Here is a 20,161-nt window from a genome sequence, read left to right as displayed (position 1 = left end):
ATGAGATCAAACTTGCAGTTGTCAAAAGAGTTGGTGACCTTGAAATATGCATCACATGTTGGCTACAGAAATTCACATTCCACTGAGGAGATTCACCGGTAATTGCAGGCAAGTGTGACATCATACTTCCCAAATGCACTCATCTTATACAGTCTACGGGTCAGACGGAAAGAGTTGATGAAAAAGATGATTTGCAATTCTTACCAGTGAATGGCTGCAGACTGTAATCAAAGGCGTGTGTCTCTCTACCAGTGAAGGCCAACACTGAATCATTCCCCCTGCAGTTGTAACGACTTTCACTGTTAGGACAGCCGTCGAGGTAGATTCTAACGGAGCGTCCCGAGGCTACGGAGAGATTAACACTTTGACTGACAGGAGGGCTTGTTTTATCACTTTGAATGGTGAGGCCTCTTATGCAACCTCCAAAGCCTGTGAGGACGGACAGGGGAGAAAGGGAAATGGAGAGGAGAAGAGGATAGAAGAATGAAGTTTGTGTCTCAGTATTGCATCTTGTTCATCAAGTCCTGACTTCATTTAGTGTTGGTAAATGTGGGTTATCATAATAACGGCCTAGAACTTCACTGACTCACCTTATTTAGATGTATGCAGTTTAACAACACAATAATATTGTACAGTGATATGAGTTGCACACATTCACTTTGTAACCAGACACATAATACAAAAAAATATCTTATCATGTCATTGCAAAAAAAAAAAAAAAAGAAAGAAATCATCCGAACAACTGTTCAGATCTCAAAAAGTTCATAATTTGGGTCATATGTATCGGTAAATTAATGCCTGTATGAGCATTACTGTTTCATATTTTTGACATGACTCTTATAATTACTAAGTTCTACAGGTCTCCCTTATGCATCATGTAAAAAAAATAAATAAATAAAAAATAAATAAAAATATAATCACAATTTAGAAAGAGACCCCAATATAATTAAATGATTGTGATCAAATTTGGCTGATTCTTTTGGACATACATATCTCACCATGTCTGTGACTATGGATGTCCAGAGCCCTGTGTTTGAGTTGAGGGGGTACCCCACCCACGTATAACGGTGAGTCAACCTGAAGCCTCCCCGCCGTTCCCGCTTCCCTCGTCTCCTCTGCCCAGTCATCGACAGCGGCAGAGATGAGCGAGCTGTGTTTCGCCAAGGAAAGCTGCTTCCAGTCTCCATCGCAGTAGCTAAGCCCCGCCCACATGCTAAGCTCGGTAACGTGACCTCCGGTGGAAAGAAGGAATGACAGGAGACCGCTCTTCAGCTCCACCTAAATGCATGCATCAACAGAACTATCACAATGTTGTCCATTGTATAACAATCTGATCTTTTCTTTCAAAAACTTACCAGCATATAGTCATCTGTCTTTGTGTTGTATGTAAAGAGCAAAAGTGCATTCAGTTGATCTGTTCTGAACTCCAATGAAATGTCAAAGTCCTTTCCTCCACTAAACACATCTCTATTTAACTCCAGGTAACCTAAACACAAAAGGGAAGAGCATTGAACATAAGTAGCTACGCTAAGTAGTCAGCAAGGGAGCAGATCCAAAACTTGATGAATTAAATGTGATTGATGATCCCCACTTAATATACTCCCGACTTGCAAATCTCAGCTTCCCTAAGCATTAAAATGACAAGTACAATAACATCACTCAAGCTAGAAATCTGTACCATTATCAACAACAATCAAGTTTGTCCTACCATGACCCAGAAAATGGGCTCCCTCCACAGTATGAATGGGGCATCCCTCCCAGCTTTCATAGGCTGACATTTTATTTGTGGCTTTTGTCCAGTCCAGAGATCTCCACTGCTCCGAGGGGCTGTCAGTCATCTTGAAACGCAGGTCTCTCAGGCAACCAGAGAAACCCTGTCGCATCAGCCGGGCAGACCCTGGTGGGCACAGACAAGAACAGAAAAAAAAAAAATCTCGAACCGTCAGTCTTAAAAGGTTTTTACAACGTTGGTTCTATGCTTAAAATATGCATCCAAAGTGCAGACACAATTCAATTAAATTCTTGACCTTAGAATGACCAGATGTTTCCAAGGAGACAATTACATCAGAAAAAGCCTTTAGAATTATCCCCCCCCCAAAATGTCAGCTAATTTCATTCATATGCCAATAGAAGATGGAGTTTGACTCACCTGAATCTTTTCGCCGCAGAGCAAACTCTTTTGGCAGTCCTCCAATGAACACTCCTGTATTCTCACCAATTATCGTGCTGCCACTGGAGGCTGAAGAACTACCTGGTAGAGCACATGTGTGAGGGTATACATATTTTGGGAAGAACTGAGGGGTGAGGGTAACACATATAAAAAGATTAAAATGTTTTTTAAACAGCACATTAACTGCATTGAAGGTATTACCAATGGAACAACGTATGGAAATCATCATCGATCATATCGTTTTCTCTTATGATAATGTGTTGATACATCATCGTTAAATAACTATCACACTTTTACTGGGTTCCAAATACTTAGTGAAGATTGATATGCAATTGAGTTACTATGGAATTCTCTGCTCTAAATATACTTCTAATTTAATTGATTAAAATAAATCTAAATGAAAGTGATAGCATGCTATACACTAACCAGCTGCTCTGGCATAGAAGGTTCAGTAGGTGTGTGTGTGTGTGTGTGCGTGCGTGCGTGCGTGCGGGTGTCTATACGTGTGCGTTTTAAACAGTACTTTCCTCAAAGAGCATCTGGGATTAACCTGCTTAATACCTTAACAACTAGAAAGTGTACACACAATGAAGCAGACACACACACACACACAATTACTTCAACATCCCACACAATTTACATTAACAGACTTGCATGCGTGGACTCTCGCGTTAACACTTCCACACCCACGCAAGCAGGCGATACATGTCGGTATGAATGTGCTACCTCTGTATTGATTGTTCACAACGATTGTTCCCACGGCCCCTCGCCTTGTTGCAATGATGTGGTGCCATTTTCCATCGTTGTAGCGGCGTTCTCCGTCCCCTTGTGCGCTCACAGCCACGACTGAGCCCTACATTAAAAATACAACAATGTGGAATCCAATAAGAAGATGAAAAGTAAAAGGATTGTTTAGACACTTTATCGGAGAAATCAGGAGTTAATCAGGAATCTCGCTGCTAGCTAGCTCCTTGGCTCATTAGCGACACACAGTTAGCAACACGAGAGTTTTATTGAAATGGTGATTGTTGAGTGAATCAAAACTACAGACTGGACCAATCTAAGGTCTTCTATTACTTGTGTATCCAGGCAATAGTACACAGCACTCGTTCATGTAAAATCACCATAAGCGCACTCCAGTGAGCCTGAAGACAAATGTCTCCATTAAGTCTGACATCATTGTTGTGATCAGCTTTTAGTAAGTTCCAGACAAGTAACGTAGTAAAACATGAGCACCAGATCAGTAAATGCTCACAAAAAGTCAGTGACAGCACAGAGGCACCACACAAACAGTGATGAAGATTTAATGATGGGATCAATAAATGTATGAATGCCAAAGTATATCAGCCTCTGGCATCTTTACAAGCAATGCTAGCTGGCTCTTCTTAACAAGACAGCGGGGCAAAAGGTGCTCTGCCTCATCCTCACTCTTTTAATGGGACACACAACCGGACCAAATTCATGCCAATTAAATACTCAACAAATGCTAAACAACTCACTGGTGGTGCCCTTGAGTAAGTCATTACGAGAATTAACTGCGCTACGGGCCGAGCTCTATGTGATTGATAGATTAAGGCCTAAAATATTAGAATGTGAAATCACAAAGCAGAAAGATCAATTGTTTAAAATCACACCCAGTTTTAATCCACTGTTTGTATCATAATCAAAAACAGACAATAAATAACAGCTTAGAACATCAAAAGTCATCTTTTAGAAGGCTTCTAAAGAAATCAATTAAAAAAAACCTGCAAACATGAAACACGTTGAAATTAGTGCTCACCAAAGCAGTCATTGCCATTTGTTGCGTTAATCTCCTGATAAAACTAGCACCGATTTTACTCAACATTTATCAGGACACTGTATTACTTTTCCTAAATTGTGTTGATGATACACGAGTGTTTTTCTTACGATAAAAAAATAAAGAAGAAGAGGGAGACAGCCAAAACACACTAAGCAGGCATTTCATATTTTGTAGTCCGCCATGTTTGTCATGTAGGCCCTTTGTAATCATATCACTTGCCTGCGTCATGCTAAATTACACACCGTGCACTAGTAATCCCATTAGCCTAGCGCAACAGGCTAATCGGGAAAAGTAATGGGCCAGGCTGGATGTATCTAGGGGAACACCAATAAACCGTGAGACTAGCCCACTATTAATTATCCCAAACTAACCCGAAACAAAAGAGTCAGCTGAGTTGCTGAAAACACACACACACACGCTTAATCATGCAGCAGCATATAACTAACACTTAAGCTTCAATTTGATTAAGACATTTGGATACGGATGAGGATGGCATATACTGTATGGGCTTGTATGCATGTTTTTTGTTTGAGAGCCTAATTAGATGGTCACCACATGGAAATACGTGCAATCATCTGCTATCATTGCTTTCATCATCCGAATCATTGACTCTTCAACCCCTCTACATGTGTCTGTAAGGACGGATAAGGGAAGAGAGGCTGCTGCTGTGTGTGTGTGTGTGTGTGTGCGTGTGTGTGCGTGTGTGTGTGTGTGTGTGTGTGTGCGTGCGTGCGCGCAAGGGTGCAAAGCTTAATTAGCTTGCAATTGGTATTCACGCGTGGTGACTGCAGGGAATGAGTTAATTGCAGTCCAATTCAAACGTTGACACACTTTTAAAGTTTTTTTCGCCCCCCCACTCTCGCTCCATCTCCCTGACAGAACGCAATGAGCGGGGCTACAGATCACATTTATAAGATGAGAGCAGGCGAGGGAAGAAAAGACAAAAAGAGAGGGGAAGACTGAAGAGGAGGTGAATTAGAAAAAAAAGGTGTGCAAATATGTCAAGTGAGCAGAATTAGATTTGAAATGATGAAAAACTGGCTTAAATGAACACCAATACAAATATTATTATTACTTATGTGACTAATGGTGAAACATTTGGAGTGTCCATACCTGAGGGTCAAACAAAAAGTAGGGGCGTCCATTTTTAATCTGAATAGCCAGAAATTCTTCCTGACGTCCAGGAGACAGGGCACAGAGCAGCAAGCCATCTGGAGAGTGAGTCTTGAAACTCAACTCAACACCTGAAAAAAAGTAAAATGAGAATTTTGTGATAAAAGGAAACAAAGACATTCATTTATATTTCTCGTTACATCTCCATCAAGTTCACGTTATCCCAATTACACCAAAGCTCTAAGCGGACTTCATTTTCTCTATAAGCCAACTGTCGAGGATAATCTTAGCACTAAGATACTTTGGGAAAACACGAAGCTCGGAGGACGAGCCTCAGAGGACGGACTTGATTCCACTATTTTAACAGATCTCACTTGTAATCTCTTGCTTTTATCTATGAAACCAAAATCCTCTTAAGATATTTGGCTTTTCCTCCCCACGTCAAATGCATCACATTACTTTTCATCGTCATCCTCTCCTTCACAGTGCTTGCGCAGAAAGTGAAACCCAACAAGTTTGCTTTGGAACCAAACTGTTCTGAATTGTTTTCTCTTAATACTGTTTGTTGTTACCCCAACAAAAATCTTGAGTGATTTTGAATCCAGTACATGTCCAGTTCCTCACTAATGCCCAAAACCTACTCCAAAAAAATCTTCTTCACACACAGGAATCTACCAGCATGCTGCGCTGTCATGTACCAAAGGATCTGAGATTGAATTTTAATCCTCGACTAGGTCTAAAGTTTCATGGGTGCGTCTCCAAACGTGTGTGTGTTTCTCTCTGTAGGGAATGCAAGTGTGGGAAGAGCTCAAGAGTTAAATGCAAAATGTTCAGGGTTCAACACGAGCCGCTCTTAGCAAAATAATTAAGAGTGGATTCACTTAGCATGCGGCAAAGTCAAACAGTTACATGGACTAGTCAAGATGAGCGCAGATTAACCATTTCCAGATAGATTAGAACACTTTTCTGAAAAGGAACATTTTCTCACAGGCTACAGCGTTGCGTGGTTTTATACCATTGAAAAATGAAATTACCAACCAGTTACATGACACAATACGTCATTTAAAGATAAAAATAAAATTGTGCTGACTGTGACTGATTTGTTTCTCTCTTGAATGTTTTATAAGCACATGTACGGTATATAGAGTGCACAACATGCATCGAAGACATAATCAAAAATTCCTTCCATTCAAACATGCGTTGTGTATGTACATCAAGCAAGCATGTCATTTACATTGCTGACCTTGTCAGTGCAAAGAAGAGTGAAGTCATGACAGATATCTGACATTACATTAGCCCCCTTTAACCTTCTCTTGGCTGACACTCTCCTGATCTCTTCCCCTTGCTTTTAACCTTCCCCCTTTTCTTCTTGACCTCTTTGGCATTACTCACTCCGTCTTCCATATATACGTACAGTATATTGATATATTTTTCCTTTGTTTGCATTTCATTTTTTTATCAATGTACTATATACTACCTGTATGTAAAGATAGTTGTTGTCTGAATTAAAGTGACACGAATGCAGAACATATAATTTTCCAACTTTATTTTTGCAATGTCACTAAACGTGAACATCTACTATTTTCTCTCGCGACTAATCGAGGATAGCCCCACTACCCCATCCCACCTTAAAAATGCTTATATAAATGAACCACAATATGGGCTGCGTCCACTGTACTACTTGTTGGAAAACTTTCTCTTTCTTTCAGATTAATAGGACAATCAATAGACCTCTGTCTCTGCACAACCTTGCCCAAAAAAACTTCCTTTGTAGAGATATTGACAGAGTATTATTATTACAAATAATAAACAAACCAATTTGCCCTCACTCAAATTAAATATCCTTTATTGGCTTTTGTCATAACAATAAAGCATTTTTTTTTTTTTTTTTATGTTTTCAACTGATTGTGTTTATCTGCTCGGGAGGGACAGACTGTCAACACATGCTCAGGAAGGTCCAAGTGTACAGCGGCTAAGTAACACTCTGCTCGTGCTCAGCATTACTTCCCTGGGATTCCCCCCCAGGACTTGTGCTACTTCACACTGACAACCACTTTGGAGCCATCAACAAACAGACCTGAGCACGCATCATGACAGGCGCGACACACACAAACGCACACACACACAAATCAGCTGAAGCATTTTGGACAAGGATTCGGCTAATTGGAAAAGACTTATCAGAGTCTTGTCAAAAGTATCTGGGAGCGCTGCATTTAAGGGTGCTTTCACACTTTTGTGTGTGCCTCATTTGGTAGAGGATGGCAGTCAGTCACCAAAGGGTCACAAGTTGACTGTCCGCTGTTCAGGTGTCCTTGGGCAAGACACTGAACCCCAGTTTTGATTTGCAAAGCACTTAGGACGGTATTTAAGTGCAGTAGATTTAGCATTTTACCATTTATCTACCACATATAATTCACTTCCTTTGGTCGCAATTAAAAATCCATGTAAAGCAAAAGTGCATCACACCAAACCATACCGGACATAATTTTCTTTGTGTGTTGTAAAAATAGTGATTCCGATTCAGTGACTGTGTTCACACATTACAAAATGAACCCCAAAAAGGAGACAAATGTTATTAGAGATCATCACAATATTTCTATAATACTTCATGATCAATCTTAGATTTTAATATATCAAACTGTTTTGATTCAGTTATTGAGTTGGTCCTATTGTTGCCCGTGTTGTTAAATATTTCTGCTCTCTCTGTCTCGGTAAACGGACGAGGTTGTGTGTAATCATCTAGCCAACATAACCTGAATAACTCCAGTCATGTTAGCTCTCTGCTGGCATTAATCAGAGCTTGGCGTATTAATGAGAGCGCGGCAGCTAGCTAATTACACCCATAGATTCTGCTGCAGCCCATTAAATATACAAATGACAGAATTAAAGAGCCCAGCCTCTTCTGATTAATCTTTAAATGGGGAAAAACTAATGATGTCTGTGCAAACTTTCCTTTCACACATTTCTCCCCTCTCCTCTCAACATCAATGCCTGGCAATCAATCATATTAATTAGGGAAAAATAATTTGTATCATTTAACATTTCCCTCTTTCCTGCTCAGTCACTCCAGTGGTGCTGCAAGACCGTACTGAATTAAACGTGACTGGAAACGAGCCAAGTCTATTTGTTCCAGCATCCACTCGTTCTTTTTTTGGGGGGGCGGGCCTAACCACTGTTTGTGATGTTTCATTTCTCTTCATTTAATGAAGGCTGAAGAAATACATCTGGATTAGTTGAAATATGAGGATGCATTAAAATCAGCCCCTTTCAGGCTCCAATACCAAAGAAATACAAATGAGGAGAGAGAACTGCATAATCTGTTTTAGAGCCGGTGTCCATTTAAATCCATTATTTCTTTCAGTGTAATGTATTCCACACATATTCCTTCAACGATAAAAGTCGGGAGTCACATCATGGGAATTTTATGTAGAGACGCATCATAGAAAAGATGAATGGACTAACATGCATTTATGGAAACAAGCACTTAGTGGGTATTCATATCAGTGCACTAATTGCATATACTTATAATCCTCTTTTAGCTAAAGTAAGATTCAGTGTGGTACATAGTAACCTTAAGTACCCCGGATTCGTTCAGGATTAAGAGACGTCGTTAATCACAATTGAAAAAAAGAAAATCTTTTTATGGAAGTGTGCTGTCCAATCACAATAAAAGCAACCTACTCTGAACAAAAATAATCATTTGGAGGCCATAACACAAGGTCAAAGGTCAGACATGGGCGTACAGATGTAAAGAGTGGATACTTAATGCTTTTCAACAAAGATTTTGCATCCTTGCAAATGTACCTTTAATTGACAGATTTGGAAAGGCGATCAGAGACTATGAATAGTATAAGAAAAAACTATTGCTGATTCAATAATATTAATAATAGCTCCAAGGTGCCTACCAAATGGGACGTGAGTTTTGTATGTAGAAGCATTAAAAAGACGATCCAGTGTAACGGAATCCAAATGTGACAATTGTTGGTGCACAAAGTTGCTTGGTTTCCGCAAGGCATCAACGATTGACGACTCTCTCCTCTGTGATCAATTGACTCTCGAGGGGGCATTACACTGCATTACATTCATAATCCAATTTGGCTTTGATTTGTTCGCTGTTCCGTGCGCTTCGATGGGAATAATTGTCTGTAGATGATGCTATTAGTATTGATGGTTGGAAGAGGGTGATGGTTTGAGGACTGCTGACACATTGATGGTCTACAATAGATCCGGTCTGAAAGTGATTGTCTGATCCATTACCTTTTATGAAGAAGAAGATTGGAGGAGAAGAAAGGATTCCACTCAGAGAGAATAAGTTTTCTTTGTGATCAAGATGCATGGGTGGGACAAAATAAAAATAACATGGCTTTGAGTGTTCACTACAAAAAGGCCGAAGGCCAATGACGGGGTATCTGTGCATCCTTGAATCGTATCACACATCGGGTATCGAGATACGTATTCAATTCTCTTTTATGAGAGATGTACACCAAATATATGTCAGTGATTTTGACGTTGCTGATATTTGGTTTTAATTTAATCAACTTGGTTAGTTTGGGCTTTGGGTAGCTTCTACATGTTGCGACAGCTGTACCACATCGAATTGAATCGTAATCCCATTGTGACCAGTTGACGAGGTTTTGCATCGTGAAGCAATTGAGACAAGTTGGAATGATCACAAATTTTTCTTAAAGTCGATTAAGTACATTTTGTGAAATACCCGTTCCCGCTTTAAAAATATGAAACACATACAATGAAGTTACGATACAAGCGGGCCAACTAACAAGCTTCGGATGGCAGAGAAGAGCTTTTGTCGCTCAAATCGCACTGATTAGTATCAGCAGTCATTAATTATGAGCGTCAGACTGGCTGATGTTCTCAGATGAAGCAGAACATGTTTGGCTGAGCAGCTCAACCCTCTAATGATGCTGGTAAACAGAAAGATAATTGTCCTTTAAGATGACTGCAGAAGTCATCCTAAAGAATTGTCACGAGAAGACTCCGTTAATGCAGAGTAATTAGTCATAAATAAAAACAATAAAATTAAAAAATATAATTATAAAAATATAATTTAGTTCGTAGATCTTGAGATGTAAAATACATCAAATTGTGTCACTGGAACCATGTTGCGTTTACTCAGCCCTCTTGCGTGAATCAGAATGTGACTTCTTACCAGTGAAGTCGGTGTTCACAGGCAAGGTATCACGAGGAAACTGGTAGTAACCACTGCCAGAGAACCTGGTGCCTCTGATGAGAGGACCTTGAGGGTTAGAAAGAGACACGTCTGTCCTCTCCACCTGGGAAAAAAAAAGTATGACTGAATGACTACAACAATACTTCTACCGGAGAAACAATCTCCATTCCAGCCTATTAGACGTAGATTTCAAATCGTCATAATTGGCTCATGAATAACTGAGCCATTGGAAAAAAAGATGTGTTTCATGAGGCTGCCGTGATGGTGACCTTTGACGACCAAAGTTCGTGTTGACTAAGTGCATGTTTGCACTGGATGGATTGAAAGCCACTGGAGACTCACCTGGAATGTCATGCTAGTTATAAAGACAGACACATTGTCCCTCTTGTTATGCACAACTCTTTCCCAAGATTATTCTGGGGTGCGCATCTGCAAAAACCGCCATTGACTTGTTTACATACCTGGTACATAGGGGGTGGTCCATTGAGTTGAGTTGGGACATTCCAGTCTATCTCAATGGTACTTTCGTTGACTGAGAATAGTCGAGGTGCAGACAATCCTGTTGGAGCTGCAAAAAAAAAAAAAAAAAAGGGGGGGGGGATGCTCACTTTCCAATTGCTAAAACTAAACATGCTTATTTAATTGATTAAATAATATCTGCTGTTGAGTTAAAAAATAAATGCACGTTATGATATGAATGCCAATTACGCAACATATGGAATATTCTCATTCCCGGCTTTAGCACCATGAGGGCTAAATTTTATAGTCAGAACGATATGGTACAAATACATAAATCAATATACTTTCAATCAAAACTGGTAAACTGTACTTCATGTTGAATCCTCAGAGTGCATTTTGTATACTACCTCGTTTTGAAAAATTTGTCAAAGTCCTTAATTGGACGTCACAAACACATTGGTTCCCCAGATGCCCGATCAGAATTACATACTATATTATATATATTTTGTAAGAAAATTTCATTATATTATTATATTAAGACTTTTTATTAGTATGCTATACCTACAGAGAAGCCTGATAAAAACTAGGTAGGTATTAGTAAAAGTTGATTGATTTACATAAAGTATCCTGATTGTTATTTATAGTATACAATGATACAGTTAGCAAACGTCACAATTTCATTTAGCGGAGGGTCAATTTAATTCCCTTCCTTTAGATGTTGAATTAAATGTCTCTTTGAAACACACCGGGTGCTACCAGAACCGTGGCTTCAATATGTATTCTAAATAAATCACGCTGAGACCGGTTGCCATGTTGTGCAGTGATATATTTAAGAATGGAGAGCAGAAACGGCCAGTGACGGAATCGTGTACGGATGTGTGTGTATTAAGTGTCTGTTCATTCTTGTGTTTCTCGGAGTGTGTGTCTCCCTCTAATGGTCTAAATGGTTTTTGGTGGGCGTAAATTAACTCTTCGTGACACACGCGTGCGGCCATCTTCGCTGCGACTTCTAATAGAGCTCTTAAAAGGGGAGTGGACAGCTTCTCATCTTGGCACATCAAACCATAAATTACTGCCAATCAATAGCTTACCAGTCTATTGAAATTGAGCTATGGTGACATTAGGGACATTGTCTCCTGCACACACACACACTTGCAGGTATTGCTTTAACTCGCTGTAATAAAACTAAAATACAAAATTACACATTTACCTCACAGGCGTAGCCTCAAACACACATCCCTACAAAGGCAAGGTTAAGAGTCCAGCAGAAAGGTTAATTTTAGCTGCCGAGATTGTAATGAAGTAGCCAAATTGTGGAGCAGCTCCCGGGAGCCAAAGTGCATGTTGGACTTTTCTGTTTTTGCAGCTTGTGACATGTCTTAACAGGCTCTTAAGCGCGCCGTTACACCACACACACAAGCACGCAACTTATTGACATGGTCATCGCTTACCATGCATATTTCTCCCCTCAAGAAGGGCCTTAGGCCAATTATGCGGAAATCAATAAAGTCCCTGTTCTGTTGAGTGGTGCTACAGTGTGAGTATGTATGTGTGTGAGTCTCCGCGTGTGTGTGTGTCTTGTAGAACAAGTCTTTATAGCTGTAGAATACATAAAACATCACCATCAGCCCCTGATTAGCCACCCACTTTACGTCGTGATCGATAAGTTACCGGAGAGACGTGCGCATGGAAACAATTGCAAATGCTTCAACACATATGGACAGTTTGCATCTGTCTCAGCGTGCACGCTAATGTTTGGTCATGTGCTTACTTGTAGCTCCGCTGGTTTTGCAGATGCTGCCTGCTCACTTACAACAGATGGTAGCAGCCTCTAATGGCCCACTCGTATGTATGCTAGATTTATTAGTGCATCAGTAACACACTCAAGTGCACCTTACTAGCAGTTGCGCTTAATGTACCACTTAATGCGTTTTGTGGAATTTCTCCATAGTTTCCTTTAGTACACAACATTATGTTGCATTTGATTATGTTAACATGATTAAAAGAGATTTTGAACCAAACATGCAAGAGGTTTCCATTTGAAACGAAATGCCCGGAGCGTGGAACATTACAAATTTGTATTTCAACCAAAGTTGAAGATAATATATGGTGATTTCAATTTTTTTATATTCCAAAAACATAGCATTTGAACAGGGGGGTGGAGACTTTTTATACTCTATTTAAAACAATACTGAGAAGTTGTATGTACCTTTTACAGGGAAAAAAACACACAACTAATATTGGAATAATCTAAATATTGACATTTGTGGAGGAACCTCATGATTGCAGTTTTAAACTACCAAGAATAAAGTGATACACCGTATAATGCATGCTATGCAAATTGTTTTAGATGCAAAAAAAAAAAAAAAACTAGCAAACGGCATATGTCGCTATCATTTCTTAGAGTTGAAACAAGGGACATCTTTGGCGTTGGATGAAACAAAATGGAGGCAACAGATGTGGCTGTTAAAAATACATTCAAAAAGTCAACTGGGTACAATAAGCCATATTGTATTGTACTGTATTACAGTCAAGAGAAGTCTTTGGAATCGCTTAAAACAAACATTGGAGCTGTGTCAACAGATGTAGCCATTAAAAATACATTTAAAAAGTCCACCGATTACAATACGACGGATCATTCATCATCATAAGCAGAGGAAGGACTTTTTAAGAATCGAATGGACTGAAAACATGGCTATGTCGACAGATGTAGTAGCTGTTAAGACTACATTCAAAGGCTGAACTCCCCGAGCTACTATTTATAGACAAAAGCATGTTTTTGTCCGCCTCGACCATCCACCCACTGTCTACTCACCCAAAACGATAAACAACACAACAACAAAAAATATAATGAGGAGTAAAAGTAGTACTATCCAGAGTGAACAGATGGAAAAGTATGTGGTGGGATCAACACTACAAAAAAAATAAAACACATAAATGCACACACTCTCATGAAGATTGATTCATGTTTCTCTGCAACCGTGTTCCATTTTTTTAAAAGACAGAAATGACAAATGGAGTTTGTGAATATGGCAAAATAAAGTTGAAAAGGAACATGAATGCAAATGTATTTTTAAGGTGTATTTTAAGCTTAAGTGTGCAATACATCTGCCTACCGCTAGGACTGACTGTGTTTCCTCAGCTGGCGATAGGTGAACATCACGTATTTTGCATATTCCGTTCAACCTAATATAATGAGTATGACTGTAATAAATAATTATCCACTCAGTGCCAACTATATTGCTGCAATACAAAGCAGCACATGCAGTATTGACTCTTGAAAAAGAAAACAAGCACGTTTAGGGTGTTACCTGCTGGATGTGTCTGTCCAGATCTCGCAAGACTAGTAATGCAGCCTTTCTTTGTGCAGAGTGTCACAGTAAAGTTGTACACATGGTAAGGCTTCAATCCTTTTGCTATGTAAAGGGGCTGGGCCGAGGCTCCAAACCGCTGCAGGACCTTCAAGGAAAACGAAAAAAAAAAAGACTATTTTATTATTTATTTCAAGAGACCTTCACATAAAAGTGAATAGAAATACTAACCTGGCTGACAACTGGAGGAGCATAAGTGTTGTTGGTCTGTTCCGTCAGCAAATTGACATGATATTCTATCACCTGCCCTCTGGCAATGACCCCATGACCTTCAGAAGTATTCCATGTGACTTTAAGACTGGTGGAGGAGAGCGCAGTCACATCCGGAGGAGCCATCAACTCTGGAACTAAACACATAAGTGGCTTTAAATTGTTGATCCGACTGATAACAGTCACAAAGCGGTTTTGGAATATAGCCTAGCATGTATACATGTGCGCACAGATTCAGTGACACACACAGCACATTTAAATGATGTTATCGTATGCGTTTTACCCAGAGTGATGTTGGGGGGCAATCATTTAGTCTTAATGAGCCATATCATCTCTTTGAAATTCAAATACCTTAATGAGTACCCCCCTAAGAAAGCACACATTGAACCCCCCACGCACACGCACACGCACACACACACGGACATATTTTTCATTTCTTCCCTCATTTCCCTCGTTCTCACTCACATTATGTCTAACAGTCTGTTGTGTTATTTTTAAATAAAAATCGGATTTTATTGCGTCTGTTGAAAGCGGGTCATTTTTACCGGTGAGCTTTTACACACCACGTTCCGTTTCATTACAAGTGTAGTGAATGAGAAAATGCTGCCACAGCCAAATATAGATAATTGCTGAATGTTAGATGATGAGCTACACTGCAATTTTATCCCTCAAACATGTATTTATTTTCAATGTTATAAAACATAGAAATAAAAAAAGAAGAGAATAAGAACGGAATAAGATTTAAAAACAATTACACAGTCACAGTGTTACTTCAAAAGATTTTTTTTTTTTTTTTTTAATCTCATATTAGGAGTTTATCATTTTATTTCTCTTGAAATTACAAGTTTCTTTTTAAACATATAAAACGTTTTCGTAATTGTAATTCTAATACTTGTTTGATTTTTATTGTTAAAAAACATCTATTTTGGTCATTTTAAGACTTCAATGACTACTTTTTCATTTCAGTCAAATGGAAAATATACCTAATATGTTGCTGAGGTTACCTTATCAGCAAAGCTCTGAGCTTGTGTGGGTGGAAAAAAGGAAAATAATGTGCATTAAACCTTAAATGAGTCCAATGGATATTAATGGTAAATATTCAAAATATACACATACAATAATTTACATTAATAATACATCAACCGTGTGACTTTTCTTCTTTTTATAATACAGGTTTACAATTTATAAATGAAAACGAGTGAACAGGTCAGAAAGGGCATACAAACCTCCCTCCGCTGTGCGTGCGGTGCTCCACCCTGACGTGACACTTCCTGCCATATTGACACTAGCGACTCTCATCTGATAGGTGGAGAAGGCCTGTAGGCCGGCCACAACGGTGCTGCTCTCAGGGGGCAAAGCTCTGCTCCCGTTGACAAGCTGCGCTTGGAACGGGGCGCTTGGATCCAGCCACCCGGTGCTGACAAAGATTCTCTTTTCACCAGTCAGAGTTGACAGGCTGTGAGACTCCGCCGGCCCCCGTAAAAACAGCTCGTACCTTGTGATAACTCCTGTAGAGGAGCAGTTAAAAAGGTTATGTGGAGTAGATTAAAATGCCGCCATCATTATTGATTGATTCAATGTTGTAGTATGAGATATTAAAAAAAAAATGCTTTGCATCATCGGGCTCTGGCTTGAACCCGTAACAAGCTTTTAACAGTGCGGGCCAGATGTGAGGTAGGTAGGGAGCATGTTGGGAGTAACGTTGCATGAACGTGAACTTTATTTCTCTTCAAAAGCAGGCTGTGGATAACTGCACCGCACCCTGAACCTGTCTAGACACTTTATTGCTGAATACTTAACCATCCCTGACAGAATGATTTTTTTTTCTCCCACCCCCTTTCGCTATGTGCTGGTATCTCTTACACCGACAACACTCGCTGACACGTGACAAAACTGCTAGATTATCGATCTCAGCACAATAAGACTCCAACAACTCTTTCCAAATACTCTGTACTCTATTGCCATTGCACTTTCGGAATAGGCCCAATTTTTCCTACCTCAGCTTCCAATTTAATACATAAAGACTTTATAAAATGAATGGAAACACAAAGCATGCTTACTACTCTTTTCTACTGGTGGCAGCAAAATGAAATCACTTTTTTTTTTTAAACAAATGCTGATGCTGTAAGGCTATCATAGAGAGTCAATAGTGAAGGCCTGTCCTGACATGGCCAGCTTTACATTCATAGGGGAATCACGCGCTTGTCCGATCTCAATAGAATTGCAGTAGGAAAATGACGGAGCTAGATTAGAATGAAAACAAGCTACTACTTTTTGTAGAAATAAACTGAGCGTGGGTGCTTTCAATGTCCCTCCCCAACCAGACTAGTCTTTGACTCCGGTTAAGAAGAACACCATTAAAAGGGTTAAGGTTAAGTCTTAATAAACTACGTTCATGGCAACCGATACAAAGGTGAGGGCAGCATGCTACTCGGTGTAATATATGACAAAGATTAACAGAGAAAGACTGAAAAGACACAGACACATATGATGTGAAAACCCCTGTCTTTGGAGGACACTGAGCCTTAGAGCCATCGCAAAGCCCTCTGGATTTAGCAAAGGCACTTGCGCTTGTGTGTATTCCTGTTAAACGGAGCAAGGGGGGGGGGGGGCACTTGGAAGAATTGAGGGACAAACACAGTTGAGTTGTTCTTGATGAGAATAATCAGCATGTCAATAAGTGAAAGTGGTCACAGAAGACTTTTCCCTTTTTATTTCTGTTTGGATTTGTATGCATTTAGGAGTCATTTTAGTGCAGCACCTACTTTGGACTACTGCCAAGCGTTGAAATTCATTCTACCTTCATTGCCTCAAGACTACACAGCGTAAAGTTGTTAATGTGAATTTTAAAAGTAGATGAGAAAATGAAAAAAGATCTCCATGCTTTACAATGGCCATCCTGAGCGGGTTCTGCCTCAGGTCAAAGACACTTTAAGAGTCTGTCCGTTTATGGAGAGATTGTGTCACCGCTATAGATTCAACAGTACACGAGGCAGTCGTGAAACTTTACAGTTGTGTAGTTTGGTTGACGATGACTCACCGTTTGGCTGAACGGGTGGCTCCCATGACGCAAACAGGGTGTGAGGTCCAGTGGCAGTGACCTTGGGTGGCGATTGGTTTTGTGGGGGTGCAGCAGCTGTCAGCAGTGACAAGGGTGAAGTGGAAGTGCAGCCTCCAGATGAACACGCCTTTCAAGAGAAGGGGAAACATCTCATTTAATGCTGAAACAAATCCTTGCTAGACCCATAAAAATGCACGTTTTTGTAAAGTAGCCGTTTTCTGACCCACCTCTAAAGCGACAGTGTACTGAGTGAAGGCTTTTAGGCCACTTGCCACTGCTTCAGTCAATAACCCTATGTAGTGGATGACAGGCTCGGCTCCACTAGATGATTCTATTGAGGACAACACAAACCTGTGGAAGACAAATCAACAAACAAAAATATGGTTAAGTGACAATCCCTTTTCTTCTAATTTTCCTCACGGATAAAATTATTGAGACAAAATCTTTTTAGCTCCTGAGACACGTCCATACCTTTCCACTGGGCCGGTGTTATTCAGTGGAGAGCTCCAGCTAAAGCTGGCGCTGGTAGGGCCGGGTCTTCCCACAAGATTGAAATTCAGCTGGTCCAATTTAGGTGGCGCGGCCAAAGTTTGGTAGTAAGAAGTGGCGCTAACTGTCTCACCGGCTACGTTAGCCGTAATTAGCCAGTAGGAATAGTTGGTGTAAGGAGACAAGTTGATGTCCGTGAATGATTCAGCACCTTAAGATGACAAGAGAGATGTTCAAGGACTTTCAAAATGACTGGAAATATAGAATCCAGTGTGTTTACACTTACTGAAAGGATAGCGACGCTGTATGCTGTGCACGGGCTGCCCGTCTCTTATGAGAGTGTAGTTGAGGATGTTGGAGTTTGGGGAATCAGGCTGATGCCAAGTCAGATTAATGGAAGAAAAGCTGAGAGCAAAAGCTACAGGAGCAGGTTGCTGTGATGGGGCTGCAAGGACACAAAGAGAGCACAAGATCAAATTTGATAGACAAGACAGGAACTGTGTCAAACAAAATCAGAAATCTGCACTTGTATGTTTTGTGTTTGTTTTGGAAAGCAGACCTTTACTACAGCCATAGATGTTCTCTGCACGTAAAAGGCTTGCTCCGTGTTGACACGCATCACATTTGGCCCCAGTAACCAGCAGCTTACACTGACACAGTCCTAAATCTGAATCACAGGAACCATTGACACTGCCCACCGGGTCACAAGCACATGGTTGGCATCTGGACAAACAGCGGGAGGGCATAATTCAAAAGATTTGCAAGAAGATCAAAGCACGTCTTTTTACTGACAAATTAGAAGTATTGCACAGGATGATATGTTAATAGACAAAAATATTGCGTGATTATGACACCCGTTTATTATTTAACAAGCTGATCATATGATAAACATTTTGTCTAAAGATTGATAATGCAATTCAAAATGATGAAGGCAAAAACTAATTTGGTGTTTCTAATGGCACTACATTGTAGTATTCATAAAAAATATATAAATAAATTGAAAATCCTTCAAATATCACATGTAATTTGTTATACTGTAGAATTTTTACTATATACTGAATACACTTAAATGTCATGATTGACTGTGTGAGTGAGTTTTACAAAAACTGCACTTTGTCAGTATGTGTGTGCATGTGTGACTAACAGTATCGTGTGTGTGTCTTGGTCACTCGTATGGTGTTACCCACACTAGGGCAGGGCAGTGGGTGATTTTCGGGCCAACCGCCTCACACTTTCACACGTACACAGTTGAGTGTTTTGTTCCTTCTCACTTATGCATCACCTTTCTAAATCATCAATATTGTGTTTCTTAGTGTACCTTCCTAGACCAGGGTTGAAACCAAAGAAGGTCTCCTGACAGCGATCACAACGCCGCCCTCCCACCGAGGGATGGGCACACATACACTGGCCAGTTTGGCTTTCACACTTGCGTTGTACTGCCCCCATGGGATGGCAGTCACACTCCACACACATACTCTGATCTGGAGAAAGGTAGAAACCTGAAAAAAAAAAAACGTCATTCTTGTTTGAAATCATAGTCGCCGAACACACCCACCTGGTCGGCATGCGCTGCAGTCTTTCCCATAGCGTGTTGGCTTGCACATGCACTGTCCTGTCGAGCTATCACACACTGAGCCAGCCACTGTTCCTCTTGGGTCACATGTGCAAGGAGCACAACCCTGGACTGAGCCATCTGATAGGACAGTCAAACAATATTAATTTCTCTTTCACGTGCAAACCATATTATTATTATCTCTTACTCTGGATATCTAAACTTGTGTTAAAGTAGTTGGGGGCACAGTTGGTGCACTGCATGCCCTCGACCCCCTCCCTGCATGGGCACTGGCCAGTCCGCATATCACATACTCCCTCCGGCGCGGTGCCGTTGATGTCGCACGCACACGGCAGACAGCCCAGGGAATTTCGGCGTTCCATGGTGTGGTAACCATGACGACAAGTGTCACAAAGATGGCCTTCCACGTGTTCCTAAAAGGAGAGAAGCATAAGAAAGATGAAATCTCATGCAAACACGGGAGCGACATGCCAACATGTGTGGCAACCATAAGACAATGATAAGCCTGTTTATAGTCTTATCTCCTATCGTGCTGACTGGGAAGCAGTTTCAGGCTATTTGTCATGTTGTGGCAGATCAGATACCAGTTGAGAGCCTGGACACGGCTGTGGGAATGATACAAAGAAAAAAAACTACATTCTTTGTCCTAAAGTCAAAGTTTTTCCAACAATAACCTAATTAAGCCGAACAGTGGCCCGCTGTGACTTTTTGATTGCTCAACATGGT

The 20,161-nt window shown here is 40.4% G+C and overlaps 1 protein-coding gene across 4 annotated transcripts in view; it reads right to left on the bottom strand.

The window, feature by feature from the left end:
- ush2a (Usher syndrome 2A (autosomal recessive, mild)) overlaps positions 1 to 20,161 on the bottom strand; it is a 120,360-nt gene that overhangs the window by 75,998 nt on the left and 24,201 nt on the right. For all 4 annotated transcript variants that reach the window (XM_088371582.1, XM_088371580.1, XM_088371581.1 and 1 more), the window contains 20 exons: positions 19,623 to 19,848; positions 19,418 to 19,555; positions 19,181 to 19,361; positions 18,422 to 18,585; positions 18,149 to 18,307; positions 17,845 to 18,073; positions 17,601 to 17,724; positions 17,353 to 17,500; positions 15,539 to 15,820; positions 14,274 to 14,449; positions 14,043 to 14,190; positions 10,734 to 10,840; positions 10,252 to 10,375; positions 5,085 to 5,215; positions 2,897 to 3,023; positions 2,150 to 2,251; positions 1,709 to 1,897; positions 1,356 to 1,486; positions 999 to 1,278; positions 205 to 429 (listed from right to left, as the gene is read on the bottom strand). In XM_088371582.1, coding sequence (XP_088227708.1) covers positions 205 to 429; positions 999 to 1,278; positions 1,356 to 1,486; positions 1,709 to 1,897; positions 2,150 to 2,251; positions 2,897 to 3,023; positions 5,085 to 5,215; positions 10,252 to 10,375; positions 10,734 to 10,840; positions 14,043 to 14,190; positions 14,274 to 14,449; positions 15,539 to 15,820; positions 17,353 to 17,500; positions 17,601 to 17,724; positions 17,845 to 18,073; positions 18,149 to 18,307; positions 18,422 to 18,585; positions 19,181 to 19,361; positions 19,418 to 19,555; positions 19,623 to 19,848 — 3,391 coding nt within the window. The remainder of the gene's footprint in view (positions 1 to 204; positions 430 to 998; positions 1,279 to 1,355; positions 1,487 to 1,708; positions 1,898 to 2,149; positions 2,252 to 2,896; positions 3,024 to 5,084; positions 5,216 to 10,251; positions 10,376 to 10,733; positions 10,841 to 14,042; positions 14,191 to 14,273; positions 14,450 to 15,538; positions 15,821 to 17,352; positions 17,501 to 17,600; positions 17,725 to 17,844; positions 18,074 to 18,148; positions 18,308 to 18,421; positions 18,586 to 19,180; positions 19,362 to 19,417; positions 19,556 to 19,622; positions 19,849 to 20,161) is intronic.

This window comes from Syngnathus floridae, chromosome 3 (assembly GCF_059516105.1).
Source record: "Syngnathus floridae isolate MCC-2025c chromosome 3, RoL_Sflo_1.0, whole genome shotgun sequence".
NCBI lineage: Eukaryota > Metazoa > Chordata > Actinopteri > Syngnathiformes > Syngnathidae > Syngnathus > Syngnathus floridae.
The sequence above is the reverse complement of the archived record's forward strand: the minus strand, read 5'-3'. Positions and strand labels throughout refer to the sequence as shown.